Raw genomic sequence first — 23,470 nt, forward strand, 5'->3', positions numbered from 1 at the left:
TATTTTCATGAAGGAGAGGTCTTGGATAGATGGAGACATGTTGTTGTCGTCTTTGGTCTGCTTGAATATGTTATGTCCTAGGCTGTCAACGTCAGAGTTTGATATCTCCTCAGGATGTGGTTGGAGGTGGTTTGTGGCCTGGGTGTCACCATAACTTTCCTTCACATGGAACACGTTAGGACACGGGTCAAAAAGAGTAGGGCGTCCCTGTTCCGTGGTGTTAGTGTAGAAGGCGCTGACCGTTGGTGGCTTGTGAACGCGACCTAAACACACATTGCCCACGATGACCCATCCCAGATCCAACTTCTGAGCATACGGTAGGTTGTGTGAGCCATTGACCTGTTGCGGACCTTATGGACTCTGAGAATATCCCTACCTAAGAGAAGCATAATTTGGGCCTGTGGGTCGATCTCTGGGATGAGGTGTGCAACGGACTTCAGGTGTGCGTGATGAAAAGCTGCGTTAGGAGTTGAAATCTCATCTCTGTTGTTTGGAATGTCATCACATTCTATGAGGCTGGGTAGTGGGATGCTGACGGTCTTATCCAAAGATTCCACGATGTAGCCACTGGCCCTTCTTCCTGTTGCTTTCTTTACTCCAGCACATGTTTTCAATGAGTAAGGAGCACTTGGACTTTGGTCGTTGAAGATTTCGAAGAACTGTGAACGAACTAGTGATCTGTTGCTCTGTTCGTCACATACATTTTCACTGCTTTGTCAGCGTGGCCGGTTGGATACACTTTCACGAGGGATACTTTAGACATCTGTACATTTGGTGGCACAATGGGGTTGTGGAGAGCTATCTTCCTCCCCGCCATGCTCTGGAGCAGAGTCTGTGCCTTCAACCCAAGGTGCAGGTCCAGGGTGAAGCGCTGTGTGGTGTTTTTCACTTTTACATTCATAGCATCTAACATTAAATGTGCAGTTCCTTGCAATGTGAGATGATGAAGCGCAGCATTTGAAACAGATGTTATTCTCTTTTAAGAATGTCTTACAATCTTCAATGGGCTTTTCTCTGAATGCACGGCATTTGCGTATGGGGTGAGGTTTTTTATGGATTGTACACAGTCAGCGAATTTCGTTAAGAGTTCCCTAGGACCAGAGGTGTCTTTTGGAAATATCTCTGTTTTGTGAACAGAGACTTCACGTTGTCTGTTTGGCCTCCAAGTTTTCTCTGTCCTGGGAGACATGTCTGAGTAAGAGACAAAGTTGAAACTTGGGTCGTTTTTGACACTAGCTTCATGGCTAACAAAGTTTACGAAGCAGGCAAAGGGGGGATATGACACGTGATATTTCTGCTTGTAGGATGCCCCAACTGACGCCCACCTTTCCTGCAGACCAAAGGGGAGCTTCTGTACAATTGGGTTGACGCCTCTCACTGTATCGAGGAAAGAGAGGCCGGGTAGGTCTCCTTCAGCTTTGGCTGACTCTGGTTCCATCAAAAGATCACTCAACTTTGTTAGTTTTGAATAACCTCGAGTTGTTATTTTTGCAAAGGCGTCGATACGTTTGAACAGAGCATCTTCTATTACTTCCGCGGAACCATATGATTGTTCAAGTCTGTCCCATATCATAGCCAAGCCTGCTGCTGGATGGTTGATGTGTATTGCTCTTATGTGCTCGACGTGTTCTGATGACTCTTTGCCGAGCCACTTGAATAGGAGATCCATTTCCTCGCTTGGTGTCAGGTCGAAACCTCTGGTTGCGTTCTGAAAAGAACGTTTCCAGGCTCTGTAGTTCTGAGGTCTGTCGTTGAATTGAAGCAGCCCTGTTGCCACAAGCTCACGACGAGCAAAATATCTTACAAAGTCGCTAATGTTGGAGTTTTCATTATTGGTGTTTGAAGATGTGGGGTAGGATTTAGGAGCAGGATGACCTTGGTCGTTTTGACGTCTAAGACCTTGCTCAGGAGTGGCATCGTGATGAAACCGAACATTGTGTGTCGTGTCGACCTTCTCATCTTTATAGATGTAAGGCTGCTGTGAGGTGAGGCGAGTTGGTTGAGAAGCTGCATTTTGACCATGTGTTTGATGGGAAGCTAGATTGGCTTGAGCCGGATGGAATGAGTCTGCTTCAGGTTTGATAGATGACGTTGGAGTTTGGTAGTTAGGGCTTTGCTCTCTTTTTGCTATAACATCATCATCAAGCAGCTGAGCGTCTGTGTTTGGTGATTCAGCTTGGTCAATCACGTATTGTTCTGTGCGTTGTGCAGCTTCCAAAGAATTCAAGTCCAAATTTGACATCAAACTTTGTCTTTCACTATTTGCCTCTACCGCAGCTTCAAGGGCTTCGGCCTCAGCTATGGCTGCAGCTGTCTCTTTCTTGTAATTGAGCATTTCTATTGAGGCCTCTAGCTTAACTTTTTCTAGCTTCAGGCTCATTTCCTCTTTGGCGTAGGACATGCGTGCCTTTGCTGCCTCTGCTCTCGCTCTCGCTTTTGCAGCAACAGACCCCGTTGATGTTACACTTGAGTATGTAGCAGAACATGTAGCGCGGGACCGCGTCTTTAATGAAGCTGCTTTCTCGGACATGGCGTTGTCTGTTGACATACCTCTGTTTAGACACCGCTGTGATGCTCATCCACTGGTTGCGTGTGATGACGTTGTTAGCAGCGTCCCTCAGTTGGCTGCGTTATCTTCCCGCTAGAAAGCGTTGTTTTACTATGCCGCCCTCGGTATATGTGTTCCGATACACCTTGGCAGTTAGATGAACTCTTTCCCCACATCACCACTCTGAAGACGGTCCTTCGTTGTCCACAGGTTTATTGACATAGAGATAGAGTAAAACTAAAACACACAAAGGACATAATAAACACGAACTAAATGTATTGTTTTGTCATCAGCACAAAATATCCAAACTAAACATCACACAAATATAATCTGAGCAATAAAACAATTAAATACATACCAACGATGCTATCAAAAGGAATAGAATGCAGGCAGACTCAACTGGATGGAGAAAAAACAACTACTATAAAAGGCAGTTCTGACCCGACTCACTTCCTGGTTCCTGTCACCTGACAATTTCCTGTTTTCAAAATAAAACGTATAACAGATTTAACTTTTGTAACAAAACACACACGCCACACAAGAGACATGATCTGTATCAATGAACATGACCACCTGTATTATTTTTGTGTTTTGGATTGCAATAGCATTACTAAAGCCTATTGTATTAATCCTTGCATTGTGTGTTAGTGCTGTTCCTCTGTGCTCGTAGGGTAAATGCTTGAATTAAAAGCAACACTAGTTGTTGGGTGTGATGCTTAGGGGGGGAATTTAGAGATCGACAGGGAAAGCCGGAGAGATCGCGATCGACGGGTTGGCGACCACTGCACTAAAGGATGTAAAGTCATCACTCAGGCAAATCTTCACCGTCATGAGCTTGCTAGAGGGGCTCGTGTTTTTTTCATTGACAGACTCAAATTGATTTTAGAAATGCTTGATAGGATTTTCTTTGGATGACTTAGTCTTGCTCAGAAAGTCTGTTTTTGCAAACAGTGAAATATCACAACAATATTTCGCCAACCTCATTTCGAATGAATTTTATAGTGACGAAAGCTATTATTGATATCATTCAGTTTCATAGAGGCCTGTTTTTTTGTTGTAATTTTAATGGAAGACGCTTTCCTACAATTGGGAATCACTTATAAGGTCTCAAAGATGTAGTTTTTGTTTTTTTCTTGCAAGTATTTGCCTCCCCCTTCAGCGGTGGGTTTCTGCAGCGCCGACATTGTTGCTGTCTCATGTATAAATGAAACCATCAAACTGGTGTTACAGTACAAATTGGACCCATAAACTCGCCTGGACTTGGAAGGTACGCTTTTATGGTGCAGCATTCCATCGCACCGCAGCCACTGATTGAAATAGACGGCAGTTGTAAACATCTATCATTGCCCTTATTTATTTGCTTATTTACTGCGCTCCATGACCCCACCGATTTCCACACACTCAACTAGAGGTAGCATAAGACAAGCGAGGCCCGACTGGGCTGTAAATCACATTGATCATTCATTCGACTTTTTGCTGTTTGAAAAGGGAATCCCACTGAGTCTTTTTTCTCCCAAATTGGGGCATCTGTACCTCATTTAATATATTGGAGTACAGGGAGAGGAGGCAGAAAATACAGCACCAAAAAAAGAATAAAGAAAAAGCTCTGTTGAAAAACATTTTTTTTAGACAAAACAAGGAATTGGAAATAGGACAATGATTCAAAGGACACTTTGATCTGAGACTCATTCTGATCATATTTATTGTTGTCATGAAAACTCAAGCAGTGATTTTGAAATACAATTTAATGTTTAAGCTATATATGCAGTAGTGTGTGTTTCATGATCCTTTATCTGGTACGTACTGAACTGAGATCACGTCCCCCCCCAGTCCTCCATTACTAACAGAGGATAAACCTCAGGATTCTTCCTACCACCGACAACGCCATCAACAACATGGCTCCCCTCTGACTCTCCAACCCTCTCCACCAGCGCACACACCTTCTCACTAAATTTAACCTCCTGCAAGTCTGTAGGACCAACAGCCGATGCGTGGGTCTTTAGCCACTTGTTTATCATTATAACCATCATAAAAATGTTCACAGAGCCCTACAAAGCTTTTATTTAAACCTAAACTGATATTGAAGGTATTGTATTTTGATACTTGTTATTTGAGTAAGTGAGCTTCTCCCATATGGGTGAAAAACAAGCAAGAACCAACTTCCAACAGGCATATTGTGTACTCATTACAACAAAAATATGAATGTTTGACAACGTTGCAAATATAGCCTTGTCTACCATCTCTACTTCTGTGTTTGAAAATGCACCAAACACAACTCCAACAAGTTTGTAAATATGTTATACAAACTAGTCCAGATAATATTCTTATGTACACTTTTTTTGTCGAAGCAAAAAGCTAACAACAAAAACGAGACACCGAATTGCTAGACCCAGACGACCCTGAAGACGCTGATATTCATAGCCATAATCCATAGCCATAATCCATAACATTTCTCTTAGACAAACCTTGCCGAGGCCAGGACAAAATAACCATAACCAGGCAGCAAATCATATGAATCATGAATGCCCCTTACCTTTGACATTTGAACGAAATACTTTTGGTGGTTAGAGGGAGCGTTTTCTAAGCCAATCGTAACATAGATTTGTTTTTAACCTGGGATCTCCATGTTTGTGTCAAGCTATAAGGGATTGTTTTGTTGACTAGTAACTAGGATAACCATTCAGAACTATATTCTCCTGCATACATTAATACTGTTTACAATCATGGGTACGCATTAATAAACTCTCGCAAATATTTACTTTAATTGCAGTTTGGATATTTATTGCAGGTTAATTAGCAAGGGCACGGCAACAGCTCATAAAAGAATACTGCTCTACTTAAATTCTTTATGGTTAAGTTATACCACTTCAACTTCCAACTGTGCTGTTGCTGCGCATCGCTGGATGAGAAATAAATCCTTTGTGGTTTAAGAGCAGAGGCCCGGCCAGACCTCAACTTTTTCTGCGATGGACAGCAGTCCTTTGGTCCGACATCAGAGTTGGAAAGTAGCCTCCTCTGTTATCCCGTTTCAAGCAGGAGGGAGAGGAAAATCTCCGTCAGCGAATTCGTGTTCACGAACGTCGCTCTCTTTACGTCAACTGAGATGGTGTCCTCAGATGCTTCTGTCCAACAATGTCCAGTGGCGGCAGCCGAGTACCGTGTCCAGCGTCAAATCCCCACCAGAATCTACAAGTCTCCTCTTGTAGTACCTATTTCCACACTCCTCAGCCAGCCACGCCCATACCTTTTCATCTAACAGGTTATCCTTTCTTACATGATGAAGAGACCTGTGTCACAACATTTCCTCTCTATGCCTTCAACCGTCTAAACCAGGGGTGTCAAAATAATTTTAGGTAACGGGCCACATACTGCCCACTTTGACCTCAGGTGGATTATCCTGGCCCAGATAAGCCTCTGCGTCAAATCAAGTTCTTGTTTTTTGTAAGCAAAGGGCTGCTTCAATCAGTGTTCATCAGTGTTGATTTAGTCTTAATCTTAGTCTTTTAGACGAAAATGCATTTTAGTTTTAGTCATTTTAATCCTTCTTAGTTTTAGTCGACGAAAAACTAATTACATTTTAGTCTAGTTTTAGTCACATTTAATAGCCATATAATTCTCATTTTCTTCCCTTCTCAGGCCCAGGGACCCTCTGTGTTGTGTCTACAACTGCATAATAGTTTAGCTTGCAGTACTTAGGTTGTCCATTAAATATCCCTCCTAGCATAGGTCTATAACACGGGTGGGCAAACTTTTTCACTTGCGGGCCACATTGGGTTCTAAAATTTGACAGAGGGGCCAGGAACAAATGGATGAAGTGTTTCTGTGAGCTAATATAATTGACATGTGAAAAATCATTACATAAAAGGCTTCAGCTTTAAAACGAATTTTAAACAATTAAACAAATTTGCAAGGGTGTAAAGCTCTGCTGACTTCATGAGGACAAGGGACCTAAACGCTCACTTTGTTTTCGTTGTGTTTACTCGTGATGCTTTTGACATGGCCAACAGGAACGTCATGGTCCTTTATTGTTTCCACTGTGAAATTGCTTGTCCCAACAAAAGGGACTCCCTTAACCATCAGAGCAATACATTATTTTTTGCCAGCCATTCTCAACTGGAACCTCACTTTTTATTGAAAAGCCTTTTCTCTTTCTCTCCTCTTTATTTTTGAGTTTCTTGACCAGTTTGTTCCTCTTGTGTCTGTCCACCGGGTTTTCTTCCACCTGCTCTGTGCCGCCACATCCTTCACCTGCACTGTGCAGTACTATCAAAAGCCTCCATCTGTCACGTGTGCTTGCGCATTCTTTTTGCTTAGTAACAAACGGACGGTTTAACACCGTCTTCTCAAGATGTGGCGTGTGAACTGGCTGAAGTGCGCGTGTCTCGAAACCCTGGCTACCGTCGCCAGAAAACTGAGCAGCCAGGATCGCATGAGCATCTCTGCTGCCGACCAGCCCCAAGCTGTTAAACGGGTCTTCATCTCCACGCACATTGTCAAAGTTCTGCGGCTTTAGCCTGCTAACAGTTAGCTAAACTGAGACAGCTGAGCTAAACCAAAGAAACACTCACCGAAGCGTAAAATAGTCGTTGCGGTCCGTATCGGTGACAAGAACCACCGTGACCGAACGGTCTGGGTCCGTGGACGATGTCATCATGACACTTCCGTGTCTGTGTTGCCCATGTCTGTTAGGTGCACGCAAATTAAAAAAAGAAAAAGTATTGTGACTTCGTCACTACCAACATTTTGTCTCGTTTCGTTAACGAAAGTTAAAATAGATTTATTTTTTAAGATCCGTTTCAGTCTCGGAAAAAGTCAATATTTTTCGTCATAGTTTTCATCAACGAAATTAATACTGGCTTGAATACTTATGATCCAGGAGACCTGGGCCCTGTTCCTCGTACGTAGTTAACTGAGTTAGCTGGATAATTTTCAAGATGAGATGACGTAGATCAGGCTTTTCAGTTCCCCGAAGCAGGTTTGGCTAAATCACCATAGCAACACATCAAAAAACTTAAACCTGCTCTGCCGCAGGTTCATTTGAGCTGCTGGATTAGTTCACCACTCACCCGGCAAAAAAAGGCAGCTCGCTTCCTCATTGATGAAGGAGCGATATCAATTAGATTAAGAAGATTTTCTTGAGCCGTAATGTTCCTTGATGAAGACCACACGCTGCAGCCGAGCATCTACTGTCCAACACTGTCCCACGTTCTGCCTCACACACTCTTGTGTCTCACACTGTCTCTCATACTGTACATGTTGCATAGCAGAGAACACCTGAAAAGCCACTACATGTCGTGCTTTCCGTAAAGTTCTGGTGGTTTATTTGTCGCTTAATAAACTTCTGTCCACGTTTCACTGCTTCAATTGATCAAATGTCTGATTATAAATAATAGATATATACTGGCGAATGCCCAGACACGGATTCAGACACACATAATAAAACTCCTGGCACTATATGGTCATCACATATGATACATAAGCTGATACAGTACATACAGTATATCCTCATAACTATGCATAACTATCAGACTCTTTGGGCTGGATTTTTATCGATTTCATCAAAGAGTTTAGATAATTATTCTCATTGGATGATGATGCAATCCAAGCCTGGACGGACTGCGATGAGGTATACAACAATATGTACATTATGTTCAATTCATCCGACAGAAATGATGCATATACACATATTATTATCTCCTCATATGCGCAAGTCAAGGGAAGAAACCTTTAGAGCAGGGGTGTGTCAAACTCATTTCAAGTTCGGACAATCGGGATGGATGACGTATAAAATGAACAACGTAAAAGATGTACATTATGTTCAATTCATCTGACAGAAATGATTGAAATACACATATTATCTCCTGATATGCGTCAGCAGAGAAAAAAGACCTTCCTCCTCCTAAATAGCCTGATGTCAATCATCTCGTTAATTTCAGCTGGATAATGGAACATTTGATCGACTTAGTTGAACCACGCACGAGGAACAGGGCCCTGACAGAAAAGCATCAACATTCAATTAGCTGTTTTTCAAGGTTTATTACAACAAATCTCAAGTATTGTTAACCTTCACCTCGTTTTATTATGGACACCATGTGTTGAAATACTGCCAAAGATCCTGGAGAAATGCCTTTCCCTTTTATCAAAATATGAAAACATCCTCTGTCCTGAGTGTATTCATTTATTGACAACCTTGAGGTTCATTTGAATTGGTTCCACACTTTAGTGGCTGTTTTTCACATTAAAGGTGGCCGTGTCAAAGTGGAAATATTCAGCATGATTAAAGATAGGGTTTCACGACATAGTAGACCTCATATGACTACATTCTGTTTTAAATCCAATACCCCCAATGACGGTAATTAGGCAGGATGCTGACAATTCTAAACCACCACTGAGCTGCTACCAATTCTGCACGGTGCAACACAAGCCTCGGCAGTTATGCGGCAGACATAGTCAGATATCACTGTGTTGCTTTTTAGTAATTCGATAAAATTTCAGAGGACATCTCATCACTGATCCTTAAATTTATAAAACTTTTGTTCTTCATTGTAATTAGTTGATGCAAGGCAATGTTGCTGGTTGCTTTAACTTCACTCCCTGCATGACCACTGAGCTTGTTATACAACATCACTTACACAGAAAAATCATCAGCCTCCACACATTAACAAACAAAATGATGTATGCAATTTTCTAATACTGCATAGGAATGGCTTTTGATGCCAAAAATGTGCTTGAAAATCCACTGAGGACATGGAGACATGTTCAGAGGAAATTTAAATCACTTTGTCTAAATCTAAAAATGATAAGCAGAATATTTATTAGGATTAACCACAATGAGCTACATTCTGTCTAGCGTAAATCCTCAAATAAATATTCAATTAGTGGCCAGGCTTCAGATAGTAGCCGGGGGCGTGGTCGATACGGACAAATAAAGGCCGGGCCCCAAATACAGGCCGGGGGTAAAAAAAAAAGTAAAAGTAAAGAATATACTGCTGGAGATGAGAGCCCCTGCCCGCCACCTGCTCGTGAACTGGGAGGTCACTGCCTGGGAGAAGCTGGACAAGGACATAATCCGAAAGTCCGTCAATGTTTGTGGACTGACACTGAAAGATGACGGGAGTGAAGATGATCTCATCCATTGCTTCAAAGCGGGACAGCCATGCGCCCCTGGTAGGGATGCGCTGACGCAGCTCCTGCAGCAGGGGGAGGAGAACCACACGCAAATAGCCCAGGATGAGGAGAACGACGAGGAGGACACTGCAAATAAAGCGCTATACGCGATAAACTTAAGACTGACACTATGGTTTATTACTGATTCATTTCTAAATGGTTAGTCTCCAGAAAGTTGATTAGCTATAGGTCTACCAGTTTCATTCTACCGGCAGCCTATCCGTAAATGGTTGCAGGAAGTGCTGAACGCATATGCAATGAATGATATTACCCTTCTGTCCTTCGGACCATAACACTTGGATATTGGAGTCTGCGCTAGGAACATTATCCGTTTGCCTAGAACATGCAGGCGTATTACCCTTGAATTAGCCGTGAAACTGTCACAACGGGGGTGGGAGGGCAAGGAGGGAGGACTCAGACGCGGAGTATTCGAAATAAAAAGGACTTTAATAGTCGAAATTCCAAAACGTAAACTCAAATACCACTCCACACGAAAAAAGGGGGAGGAGGCAAAAAAACCAAGATCTCTACAAAAGAAAACAACATGAACTACATACGTGGCATGACGACAAGGAACACAAGAGACATGAAACTACAAAATAAAACCCCAAACCGTGACAGAAACTATTAACTACTAACTAATTGTTCCCAGGTGAAGGAAAGCAGGACTAGGGCAGAGTTCTGTGTATTTCTCTCGCTCTGTTTCACACCATCTACTGAATAATTGGTCATTGGTGTAATTAGTAATTCTGTACTCCGACATGTGTCTTCTTGGAAAGAAGTCCAAGAATTAGATCCATTATTCCATTGATTTATCATTAGTTAGTGCTGCCTAAGGCGGGGGTGGGGGGTAGGGGGAGGGGATTTCTGTAACAGAAGGAGGTGAAGAAAGTCAAGAGAATATAGTAATAGTAGTATTTTAAAATAACAGTAGTGAGGGTTCTCGGATGGATGACAGTGGGAGGAAGCGACAGGCAATGAGAGAGAGAGAGAGAGAGAAAGCGAAAGCGTGTCGGTAAAGAGAAATATGAGGACATGTCGCATTGTACCACGCTGTCTTTTTTTCTGATTTATCACAGCAGCGGCCTGTCCCTGGAGAGAAAGAGGAAGATGGAGCTGTGGGGAGGAATGAAGGGACAGAGAGAGCGATGCAGGATTTGAAGTGGGATAAAGGGGTGGATAGAAACAAGAGTAGGACATTGTGATGTGAGGCCTGGTGACTGGGGATCTCGGGGGACGAGCCTGTGGGCTTTTCAGAGACAAACATTAATAATGAAACGCTAATTCCTGCTGTCCTGCTTTCTTTCTCTTCACCATGCTGTCTCTCTGTAAAACTTTTTCTTTCTGGGTCTCAATGGCCGCCTTTATTTATCTTCTTCTGTCCTTTACATGATCATTTTTTTCCCACAGTCACTTTCTCTCTTGGCTTGTACCAAAAAAGCGTCATTATATTAGTTCCAGTTATTAACTTCTGCTGTCTGGGATGATTACGCAACCTGTGTGTGCGTGCAAAAGGGGATAAGTTAGAAACTGTCTAGCATTGCCACAGTAAAACTGGCTCTACTTTTGTTACTGCTATGGGAAACCTGAGCGTAACCTATCCGTGGTAGTGCCTTGCTCACCTACTCACAAAAAGGCACCAGTGCTGCGGGAATACAGTCCACAAAATAGTTTATTTATCATACAGTAAGCATCGGGGTGAGCTTGGCCCAAAACAATCTTTACCAAATACTCTTACTTACCTATCCACCGCCTCCACATAACAAAAGGAAGTACAAACTCCCTAACACATGAGAAAACCAGTTGACAAAAAGGTCTTCCCCCTTACACCATTACCCGCACTGTTCAATGTTTTCCCGCCTAGAACATGACACGGCCTGGCTAAGAGCTGGACAGACCAAGAGTGAGCGCGCCGGCCTCTACAAGCTTCCTCTCAAACACCCGACATCCAATCACCTGCAATACAAAAAGGCAAAGTAGGGACACCATATAACAGTCATTGCTGTCACCCTCACCCAGGATGGGGCTTTGCACCACATAGCATCCTGACACTCTTCAGTCTGCTCACTTGTTGCTCTTGCCACCGAGTGCTGAAAGGTTGAAAGATTTCTCCCAGATGTCAGCACCGTCCAGGTCCCCTAACTAAAATATATGCCATTGGATTTTGAGTACAACAGAAAGAAAGCCATGTGGTGAACATGTTGAAGACTACTTGCAAGACTGTTAGAAGTCAAGATGTTGGGGATTCGCCCCCCGGAGATGCTGTTTGTTGTAGGACATTGACCACTACAGGGTTCCGGTCAGAGAACACGCGGACATCTGGTTGTTTTATACCCTTCTGTATTTACCCGTTGTAGGCTTACAGATTAGTTGACAGAAGGAGTTACATAGTGGACAGTAAGATGACCGTAAAGATGGATGGAGTTTCTGAAATAAACACAGAAACAAATTACAAACTGAATAATGCAGGCTCGCTAGCCAGATTAGCCACTTAGCTCAACATTGAGCGATTATGGAACGACTACATTACAGAAATAACACTGACAGTGAACACAGTAAACACACATAAGCTAACAGGCTTAACAGTGTGAGCAGATGAGTACAAATTGAGGCAACATAACTTACATCATCAATGACTCGATCTAACGGATCTACTGTCCGTGTCGCGTAGCGTGTATTCGCGGTACCGGAAGCGGAAACAACATGCGTTGTCAAAATAAAACTTCAAAATAAAAGCATCGACATTCTCCCGTGAAGAATTCACAACAGCCGCCCCCACATTTGAACAGCAAATGTGTAATAACGGGAATTCTTCATGCAGCATTAGCATCATCCTTGAACTCAGGGAGCTGGATTAGACGAGCTACCGGTCTGGTGTAGACCTTACCGTTCACCAAGACCTCTGCAGTCCTGATACATCCGTCGTGACTGGAGACTGTCTTACAAACCTTCCCGATCGGCCACTGAGCTCTGGGAAGCGATGGGTCAACGATCAGAACGACCGCGTCAACAGCAATGTTGTTAACGGCCTTCTGCCATTTCTGCCGTGTTTGAAGAGTGGGCAAATAGTTCCGTGTGAACTGGATCCAAAACTGGTCCACAAGTGCTTGACAATGTCGCCATCTCCGTCTTCCTATGCATGCTGGAGCATAGGCAACCTGAGGCAGTGAGGCATCCCGCCGCCCCATGAGCAGGATGTTAGGAGTGATGGGGTCCGGGTCAGCGACATCAGTTGACACGTACCCTAGCGGTTTTGAGTTGAGGATCCCTTCGACCTCTACTAAGGTTGTGTGGAGGACATCTTCAGAGACTGACTGGCTCCCAACTGCCACTTGAAGGCCGGCCTTTATGGAACGGACCTCTCTTTCCCATACTCCACCAAAGTGGGGGGCACTAGGTGGGTTGAACTTGAAGTCGATCTGGTACTCCGTCAGGTGTTCCTTCAGCCGTGGTTCCATGGCTGCGAAAGCCTCACGAAGTTCCCGTTCAGCACCACGGAAATTAGTACCGCAGTCGGAGAGTAACTCTTTCGGTCTGCCTCGCCTCGCGATGAACCGCCGAAGAGCAAGAAGGAAGGCGTCTACATCCAGAGAGTTGAGAAGTTCTATGTGGATGCCGCGGGTTGTGAGACACTTAAAGATGGCGCCCCAGCGCTTCTCCGTCCTCCTGCCTATTTTGACCAGGTAAGGGCCAAAACAGTCGACGCCTGTTGAATAGAAAGGTGGGCAGAGAAGCCGCAGGCGCTGTGGTGGCAGGTCCGCCATCTGCGGGACCTTAGGTTGAGCTCGCCAGCGTTGACAGGATGGACACTTGAGTTGATGTTGTCTAACAGCTTGTCGTCCTCGCAAGATCCAATACTGCCTTCGTAATTCTGCATACACCCGCTCCGTACCTGGATGTAGCAGACGTTCATCCGTATGTTTGATAAGGAGTTTTGTTGCTGGGTGCTTTGGATCGAGAACAATCGGATGGATCTCTCCCAGGCTTGTGTTCTGCAACCTTCGCAGCCTCCCTCCTACTCGAACCAAACAGGTTAAAGGGTCCCATTCTGGGGCCAGGCTCACCAGGCGACTGTGGTTTGGCACAGGTTTCTGTGCTTTGAGAGCGGTGACCTCCTCTGGGAAGCTATGGGCTTGAGACCTCCTCAGCAGAAGGGTCTCCGCTTCCTGAGGGTTTGCAGCTTGGTGATTTCTCAAACCCTGGGCCGCCCCTTGAGCCTTCTGGCTTGCTTGGCGAGTGGCTTCCACCAGGTCGATCCACATACTGTACTGAGCAGCATCAGGAAGATTGTCATTAGGTTCCACTGTTGTGAGGCCGCAGAATGTGATGCCCTTTAGTTCGGTTGAAGTCACTGCTGTAGTCGGCTCAGGCTTCTTTGGCCAGTGTTCAGTGCTCTGCTTTAGGAACGGCGGCCCTTGACTCCAACGACCTGGCTCCATCAGCTCCAAGAGAGTCTTACCCCGGGTTATATCGTCGGCTGGGTTGCTCCGGGTGTCCACGTACCTCCAGGCTTGTCGATCAGTAAGTTCCTGAATCTCAGATACACGGGTTCCGACGAACACCTTATATCTACAAGAGTCTGATTGGAGCCATTCCAGTACCGTAGTGGAGTCAGTCCAGAGGATTGTCTGACGGATAGTGAGCGTGATCTCGGTCTCTACCAGCTTGGCCAATTGAGCTCCTGCTAGCGCAGCGCAGAGCTCCAAGCGTGGTATGGTCTGTTGCCTCTTGGGGGCTACTCGTGACCTAGCCATCACAAAGGATGTGTGAATGTCGCCTGCTACCTGTACTGTGAGGTAGGCCACCGCTCCATATGCTCTCTCGGACGCGTCGCAGAAGACATGGAGTTCGTACTCTGCGTCTGCCTCTTCCACAGAGACTGGCGAGTAACATCGGGGAATGGATACCGTGCTGAGGTGCTGTAGCTCTTTTTCCCATGTTTCCCAGGCTTGTTGGAGGCCTGTGGGCAGGTCTGGGTCATCCCAGCCTCTCTGTTTGGACCACAGCTGCTGAATGAGTACCTTGGCACGTGTAGTGAAAGGCACAATGAACCCCAAAGGATCATATTGGCTGGCCAGTACCTGAAATGCTGTCCTCATGGTCAACGCTGCATGTTGAATGGGACGATATTGATAGCCAAGGGTGTCAGCAGCACAGTTCCACTTAAGACCCAAGGCCGGCTCTAGCGGGTCTGTCCTGTTTTGGCTCAGCCATTGCTCTGTAGCAGAGGACCTTGCCTCAGTCGGAAGATGAGCTACCACTGAAGGTTGATTACTGGCCCACTGTCTGAGGTCGAACCCTCCGTCTGCGAGTAAAGAACGCAATTGGTTGATTCTGTGTGTGGCGGCAGGCACGTTAGGGAGGCTTTCAAGGCAGTTGTCCACATAAAAACTCTGTTGCACTGACTGCAGAGCATCAGGATAACTCGCTTGTTGATTCCGGACGTGTTGCTGTAACGCGAAAATGGCACAGCACGGGCTGCTCGTTGTGCCAAATGGCAGCACCTGCCATTCGTACACATCTGGTGGGTTCTCGCTGTGCATGTCTCTCCAGATGAACCGGAGGAGTGATCGGTCCTCAGGCAGAAGACGAACCTGATGAAACATTGTCCGGATGTCTCCACTCACAGCAACCGAATGCTGTCTGAATCGTAGAAGGACACCTAGTAGCGAAGGTCCCAGAGTGGGTCCAGGCAGCAGCTGGTCATTCATTGAGGAACCCTGATGACTGTAAGAGCAGTTGAAGACCAGCCTTGACTTTTGGTTATGACACACAAGGTGATGGGGGAGGTACCATGCCTCCTCAGATTGGTTCACTTCGTTAGGCAGAAGCCTTTTGACGTAACCGGCCCGGATGAGCTTGCCAATCTCCTCTGAATAGGTATCTGCCTTCTCCTGATCCTTCTTGAGTCGTTTCTCTGTGGCTCGCAATTGAGCTATGACAGAATGAGTTGTACTGTTCAGTTTAGGGGCTCCTCTTCTTCTCAGGAGAGGGGTTGCATAGCGCTGAACTCCTTCAATGTTGACTCTCTGCGTCTTTGTTTCTAAGAGATTCATGGCTTCTTGGTCCTCACGGGAACGAACTACCAATTTCTCGTTGCGAAACGGCAGGACGTCGAGTTGCCATAACTTCTCCACATTTCGGCACAGGAGGTCATTGGGAGGAACAACTGTGGTGAAAAGACATTGCTCCACTTTAGTTTCCTGAGATCCACACCGTTCGGCGCCTTGCAAAGCCCATCCAAGGGCGGTATGGATGGCAACAGGTCCGCTGTTAGCTCCTCTACGTACCGGCTTTGTGGCAGTAATCAGATGTACATGATCTGATCCAAGCAGCACCATTGGACTGGCATTAAAGAAAGGCTTCAGTGGGATTCCTCGCAGGTGAGCATGTCGTCTTTGGAGTGTTTGTGTGGGGTAAGTCTGCTCTACTAGGTCTAGGCCTGCAGCTGTAAATGCTCCCTGAACTTTGTAGCACCTTTGAGGGTTATCTTTGGGGGAGATTTCGAAGTTGACCGTTGACCCTTGTAGCTGTGTAATGTCTGTCCGCACTGTGCGTAAGGTAAGCGTCTCAGACTCACCGGTCAGCTGGAGCTGCTGGACTGCTTCTGGTAGGATGATAGTCCTCTGTGCACCATCATCTAGGATAGCAAAGGTCTCCATAGACTTGTGCTTGTTGTGCAGCAGGACGGGAACAACTTTCAGCAATACTCTGCTCGATGTGATGCTGGGTGTCAGGTAGATTCTGCTTTCTGTGGCTCCTGACTGTGGGATGTTGGATCGATGCTGTGCTACACCGTGGAGAACTTGGAGATGAATACCATTGCAGTCACTACAGGGTTTCTTGAGGTTGCACGACTCAGGCGCATGAGATCGTGCACATTTCCAGCAGCGCCCGCCGTCTGCTATCCACTTGTCCAGATCAACTGTAGACTGCTCAGTGATACTGCGACAGCGACTGATATAATGCTCTTTGCTGTCACAGAAGAGACATTGTATCTTGAATGGTTTCTTGGATTGTGTGAAGTTATTAGAAGGTCTCTGCGGAGGGGGCCCTGTACTGTGATATACAGCGGCACCTTGACCTCTGTTCTTTGGGATGATCTTCTCCCTTCCTGTAACTTGGGGTTGTCCGGTTTGGTAGCGCTGCACTAATCTGTTGGACAAGCGCTGCTGTTGAGCTTTGCCTTGAAGCCATCCATTTAGATCTTGCAGGTTGTAGGGGTTGATACTCGTGCTATTCAGCTTTCCCTGCATCTGTAGATACTCAATAAACCCGTCCCTGTGGTACTTGGGTAGCTTACTGAGTAAGCGGTCAACATGAGAGCAGCAGTTTAGCTCCATGCCTTTGGGTCCTTCTAGGGAGAGCAGCATACTCACCAGAAGGTGAACTCGTAGGGCGAAACTCTGGAAAGTGTGGGCATCACCAGGCTTCACATCTGGGGTGGTCAGAATGGCTGCTATCTCGCTTTGTGCCAGCTGGTGTGGCTGACCATACTGTAACTGCAGGGCTTGCATAGTTGCTGAGTATGGATTTGGATGGTGACGACAGGACTGACCAATCATCTGCGCTTCGGGCAGTTTAAGATGTTCAAGTAGTACATGGTATTTGTACTTTTCAGACAGTTCTGAATGGGGCTCAAGCAGGTTATCTATAGCCAGCTTCAGGTTAGCAAACTCCTTTTCGCTGTCAATGGAGAAGTCTGGGATTTTGGGTGTTGGTACACCATATGCAGAGCGTTGTGGCAACCCCGGGCTGTATGGGATCCCTGTCTGACCTGATGGCAGATGCATCTGATGAGCTGAATATGAGTTATCCCTCGGGGCAGATAGAGTCTGCTGAGGTGGTGGAATTAATGAAGGCAATGTAGCATACTGAGGTGGGCCATGGCTGTAAAGGGCGTGAGGTATCACTTGTGGTGAGTGGTGACGTTGTGCTTCTGGATGGCTGTAGGAGACTGCTGCAGGCTCATGTATCGGAGCCGTAGCACTCAACTGTCCACATACTCGTCTTGCATCACCACAGGGGGGAGGTAGCTCTGAAGCGTGAGACTGCAGTGGTTCTGGCCTGGTAGAGCTCTGCTGGACCCGAGTAGGTGTCATCATACCTGATGAAATTACAGAATACGAGGAACCCCAACGATCTGATTGGGCTGGAAGCACTGGGGTAAACACAGAATTTTGTCTCAGTTCACCTGCTATAGGGGTATAGGTTCTAACCTCAGTCTCTGCCTCTGGTCTCCCAAACATATGTCCTGGTATGGTGCTGCCAGCCTGAGGTTCAACGTCCCTGGTCCGCTCTTCTGGCGGTGAAACCAAGGAGCTGGGGGAGATGAGGAGTCGATGAGGTTGAAGCACGGGAGACGAGGGTGTTGATGGTGGTGAGGCGCTTTTCCTGCTGTCATTATCCTCCTCGATCTCTTCTTCTCTCATGAAGGAAGCGATGTGCTCCAGCAGCTCCTGACGACGGCGACGGCGGAGTTCATACTGCTGGAGTTTATGTGTTAGCTTAACCACTTCAGCATCTTCCTCCTTCTCATTCCTAGAGATGGATTTGACGAGTCGTTTTAGTGAAGTGGTGTTCAGCATGTCATCAGAGTTGGTATAGTGTGAGACTGCGCATTTGTCCGAAAAAGAGGCTGCATCCGCTCGGCTACCGTCCGCTGCGGCCGCTGCTCCTCTCTGCTCCTCTGTCGTGTGGGAAGAAAGGGCAGGTCGCTGTGGATTATAGGCAAGGACGTAGTCCTCAAGATGTTTAGGGACGCGATGATGTCTCACATGACTCTGTTGCTCTTCGTAATGAGGCTGATGAGTAAAACTTTCCCCAGATGCCATCTTCTGTAGTAGTCAATAAATCCGGCTCGAAGGACCATTTGTTGGGGATTCGCCCCCCGGAGATGCTGTTTGTTGTAGGACATTGACCACTACAGGGTTCCGGTCAGAGAACACGCGGACATCTGGTTGTTTTATACCCTTCTGTATTTACCCGTTGTAGGCTTACAGATTAGTTGACAGAAGGAGTTACATAGTGGACAGTAAGATGACCGTAAAGATGGATGGAGTTTCTGAAATAAACACAGAAACAAATTACAAACTGAATAATGCAGGCTCGCTAGCCAGATTAGCCACTTAGCTCAACATTGAGCGATTATGGAACGACTACATTACAGAAATAACACTGACAGTGAACACAGTAAACACACATAAGCTAACAGGCTTAACAGTGTGAGCAGATGAGTACAAATTGAGGCAACATAACTTACATCATCAATGACTCGATCTAACGGATCTACTGTCCGTGTCGCGTAGCGTGTATTCGCGGTACCGGAAGCGGAAACAACATGCGTTGTCAAAATAAAACTTCAAAATAAAAGCATCGACATTCTCCCGTGAAGAATTCACAACACAAGATATAAACAAACTATATCATGGTCGCAAGAGCGTGACTACGAAATGAGGGGGTGTCCAGCGTGATTATGTTTTGTGGTCTCTCTTAGCCATTTCTTAGCTCTATATTCACACCTTTAGAACGATGAAACGTTAAACCCCCTTGTGTTAACCACTGACCTTTATTTCAGGCATAGAAAAAAAACATTAAAAAAACATTGACCTTGAGAGCACCAGAAGGGAGGAAAAGTTTAAGTGGGAAAGAAACAGACTTGTAGGTTAAAATTAAATTCTGCTGTTTTGTTACGTGATGCAGAGACCTGAACCAAGTAAGTCCAGAAGAGGTAGGAACGTAACAGTCTGCAGGCCAATATGCCTTTTTGGCACAAATCACCATGATTCCATCAGAGAACTATTTTGTGCCTCATTTTGCTCTTTAGCCAAGGATAAATTGGTATGGTCATGTGAACAAGAGTGAATGGACAGTATGTTAATGAAGCCATCAATCAGAGACTCAATGATAGTTGTGTTGCTTTTGTCCAAAGAAAGCAGTGAATTCTTCTGGGCCAACAACCAAAACAGAAGTCGGAGGTAGGCTGCAGGAAGAGTGCAAGCAGCCAGTCCAGCAAGACATAATCTGAAATTATTTTACAAATACTAATCTTATGTGATGTTCACTGTATCTTTATTTTGTGTTTCTCAGGTGGGGGCGAAGGACAATCCTGCTGTAGACCCCATAATCCACGGCCTGAAGGGAGTGGTTCATCATGGTGAGTGGCAGTACAAGTGCCCTATCACACGGTGATGACTTGTGCGAGAGTCACGCTATGAATTAATTTATGTTATTACGAAAACTTTGAGCCCCTTTTAGGACATTGTTTTGGTCCGTTATTTACTGCATGGTTGAGTCCAGCCCTGATCCTAGCATCTCAGACAGACTGCTCTGCATGGTAAGCAATATTCGTTACAACTACATGGTTAGTTAAAATAGTATTTGGAAAGTCTCAATAACAATAGCAAAAATCAATATCACTTGGATATGGCAGACATTTTTCCATTCTATAGCGTTGTGCACGCACTTTAACAAATCTAATTCGAATCAATTTGCTGCTGCAATGATCAGCAAACTATCATAGCAGAAGAATTTTCCTGTTGGAGGAATCATCCATTTGTAAACTGAATGTTTAAAAAAAAAAAAAAAGTCAACAGACTCTACACGCTGATGGAGCGCATTAGCACAATTATTAGGTTGTGCTAACAAAAGCCTTATGACTGAGCTTTGGTGGCCTTATGGGGAAATGTTGCTTTTCAAACTTATGTGGAGGTCATGGGGAAATATTGTCAATAATTGTCTAATAAAAGGTAAAGAATAGAAACAAAGAGTTCCATTACCCTAAGGGGAAATATATGTTAAAGCATTTGGGATTTTATTCAACACAAAGCATAATTTAGATTGATCACAATTTGTTTATTTCATTATCAACTGTGAAAAAGATTAATCCCAAACTCATGCAAGTTTCCTACTGAGTTGTTGGAAATTGGTTTCATTGGTAAGAATATGTCAGACAGGGCAAGAGAACAGTACATTAGTCCTCACAATTTCCATTGCCTCCAACCATCGGTTCAACTACGATCAACCATACTTTAATTCTCCTTCTAATGAAGTGGTTCCGAAACTGGTGTATATACAATATCATAATTTATGACCCATTACATAACGTTTTATAATTAGGTTCTTGGTAGGTTCTCTACTATGGGTATTTTGACATTTTAATGCACACTTCAAAGTTGACACCTTGACAGTTCATCATTTTATTGATCTTTGTTTTTTTCCTCTACATTCTGTCTGATCAACTTGTGACCACTTTCCCCAAACAAAGTCACCATGTTCCTAGATCTCATTTGCTTTGGTGGTAATAACAATACCCTCAAAAAACATCTTAGCCCACGAGAACAAGCATGTGCGTTAAAGATTAAGTGACATCAGAGATGAGTTAAGCTGTTTTCCAGGTCCCAGGATGCATTTTAATAACGTGACAAAGGCTGTAACATCTGACTTTAAATCACAGCGGTTATGAGTGACAGTCAGCAGCTTCATGTTGAACATTCATCCGCTCATCTGGACTGCTGACTGTCAATTACAGGAGGAAAAGTGTGTGTAAGGTTCACCACATGGGTCCGGTTTTAGAGGAGCTGCATGTGCACAGAATATGATTCATTTGGAGATAAAAGCAAGGTGAGGCCTTGTTAGAACATAACCCAATATAGCTGTACTAAATAGATGCAAGGAAAACACGTTTTAAAACACGTAGGCAGGATCTTTGGTATAACATCTGATGCATAATATTTTTATCACACTAAGTGCGGAGTACTTTAGCTTTCATTTTAGTCCTCATCAAAAGTCTCAGCATTTTGCATCATTTATTGCCTCACATACAGACCATTATCCAAGACTTCTGGGATGATTTACATTTTTTTTATCGCTCACATAATTAATTAAAAGATATTACATTGTGTTTTGTTACCACGTAGTGTATGCCCTTCTGCACGCAGCCCTGAAGTGCATCTCTGTCATGATCAAAACATCTATTCTAAAGCAATGTTCTGTCTTGTCTCCCCCCCCAATGGGCTCACTCGCCTTGCATCAACACAACAGCTTCACAGTGAATTTTAGAGTTTCAGCATACACAAATAAAACTTTGATAAAAACCTGCTTCGTGATACTTGTACTTTATCTCCTGCTCAGCCGTCTTTGAAATGCATCTCCGCCTCCATAATTAATCTAACACAAAGACCACTAAAGTTCAATCAAGACCACATTCCCATCTCTCCCAAGGGGGAAGGTGGTTGGTTATTTGCTTTTTTGCCACCAGAGCTACTCTATGGAGCAGCCGGTGGTTACATTTTTCAAAGCACTCTCTTCCCTTGTTCCTGGGCTTGTCTAGCGGACACGCACCGCAGGTCTGACTCTGTCTTTGTACCCCGTTCCTTGTTCCATTTTACATGAAACCTCGCTGAAACAAATGCCGGCTGACTAGTTAGCCAGCAAGCGGCTCTGCGCCATCCCTGTGAAATCAGTCCGGTACAAAGGTTGTGTCTGATTTACATCGCAGACTCATGAAAGGCTTCGGCAGAGAAGCGAAGAGCACATTGTCTACACAGGGTTTTTTGTGGACTGATCATCCACAGCAAATTGTCACTAAAATACCCATCGCATTATTGTTACGTAGAGAAGCTAATAGAATATGCAACATGTGCATTATCTCTGATGAACAGAATACCTACACCAACTGCAATCTTGAAAGTAGCTCTTGAGATAAAGCAAAATAAGTATCAAAGAAAAGTTGAGTGGGTTTGTCTTGTTCTTGAAGAAAATAATGAATATTTTGAGGAGGTCAAAAGAGAATCATTTTAGAAGCAGAGAGAGTTTTCCAAAAAAAAGGCCTTACAAGCGTTATCCTCACATCAATTTAATGGACAGCACAGCTAGAGATGAAGTATGATTAAGATGGAGTGCACCAGACAGCCTGAAGGAAAGGTATTCTGATCAAACCAAAACCTGTAAATAAGTTATTTAAACTCTAAAGGTCTACCTAAAATTCATAAAAGGATGACCTTAAAAATGTCTTTGCATAACTATTATCATGCCAAACTGCTGAAGTTATATTGTGTAAATAAAATCAATAAAAATACGATATGAAATGAAGAAAGGCAGATACACAGATGTGGCTGTCCCAACTTTCTGGATATCCTATTGAGGAGAGGATGAAAAAAAAGCAACATGGGAGTACTATGTGGTGGAGCCGCATCATAGCTGATGTGAAAGAAAGGCGACTAAGAAAAATACCTAACCCCAAACATTTAAGTCCAATACCAAACTACAATCATTTGAGAATAATGCCTACCTCAACCATACAAGACAAGAACAACACCTAACCTCAATTAATCAAGAATAATGCCTACTTTAAAGATTCAAGTGCAATACCATCAGTCATTCAAAACAATAACAAACATCAACCATTCGAGACCATTTCCTAACTTAAACCAACCAAGAAAAACACCTAAGCCCAACCATTCTAGACCAAAGCTAAACCTCAACCACACGAGAATATTTTCTAACCTCAGCAATTTGGGAATTATGTCTAAAGGTTATAATAATTCAAGAACAATGCCAAACGTCAACCAATCAATAGCAATAACTAACCTTAACCATTCAAGAACATTGCTGAATCTCAATCATTGAAGAACTATTTATCAATTCAATTATCAGAACTGTTACTTTTCACTTTTACAGTAATCACGCAGATGTACATTGACATTAACCTTACCCTCCAGGTGGTTTGTTCCTCTGAACCAGTGATAGTTTTTG

General features: G+C 44.4%; 1 protein-coding gene and 2 long non-coding RNA genes across 6 annotated transcripts in view; 1 reads left to right on the top strand and 2 right to left on the bottom strand.

The window, feature by feature from the left end:
• Positions 1-23,470, top strand: part of LOC119229756 (receptor-type tyrosine-protein phosphatase gamma-like) — a 389,594-nt gene that overhangs the window by 291,868 nt on the left and 74,256 nt on the right. For all 4 annotated transcript variants that reach the window (XM_062564177.1, XM_062564176.1, XM_062564178.1 and 1 more), the window contains one exon: positions 19,805-19,871. In XM_062564177.1, coding sequence (XP_062420161.1) covers positions 19,805-19,871 — 67 coding nt within the window. The remainder of the gene's footprint in view (positions 1-19,804; positions 19,872-23,470) is intronic.
• LOC134132305 (uncharacterized) lies at positions 12,039-12,616 on the bottom strand. Its single transcript, XR_009956854.1, has 2 exons — positions 12,341-12,616; positions 12,039-12,142 (listed from the first exon to the last, which is right to left on the bottom strand). It is a non-coding gene; the product is annotated as an uncharacterized LOC134132305 (long non-coding RNA).
• Positions 18,676-19,040, bottom strand: LOC134132306 (uncharacterized). Its single transcript, XR_009956855.1, has 2 exons — positions 18,978-19,040; positions 18,676-18,779 (listed from the first exon to the last, which is right to left on the bottom strand). It is a non-coding gene; the product is annotated as an uncharacterized LOC134132306 (long non-coding RNA).

The sequence above is a fragment of the Pungitius pungitius genome, chromosome 8 (assembly GCF_949316345.1).
Source record: "Pungitius pungitius chromosome 8, fPunPun2.1, whole genome shotgun sequence".
NCBI classification, from domain to species: Eukaryota; Metazoa; Chordata; class Actinopteri; order Perciformes; family Gasterosteidae; genus Pungitius; species Pungitius pungitius.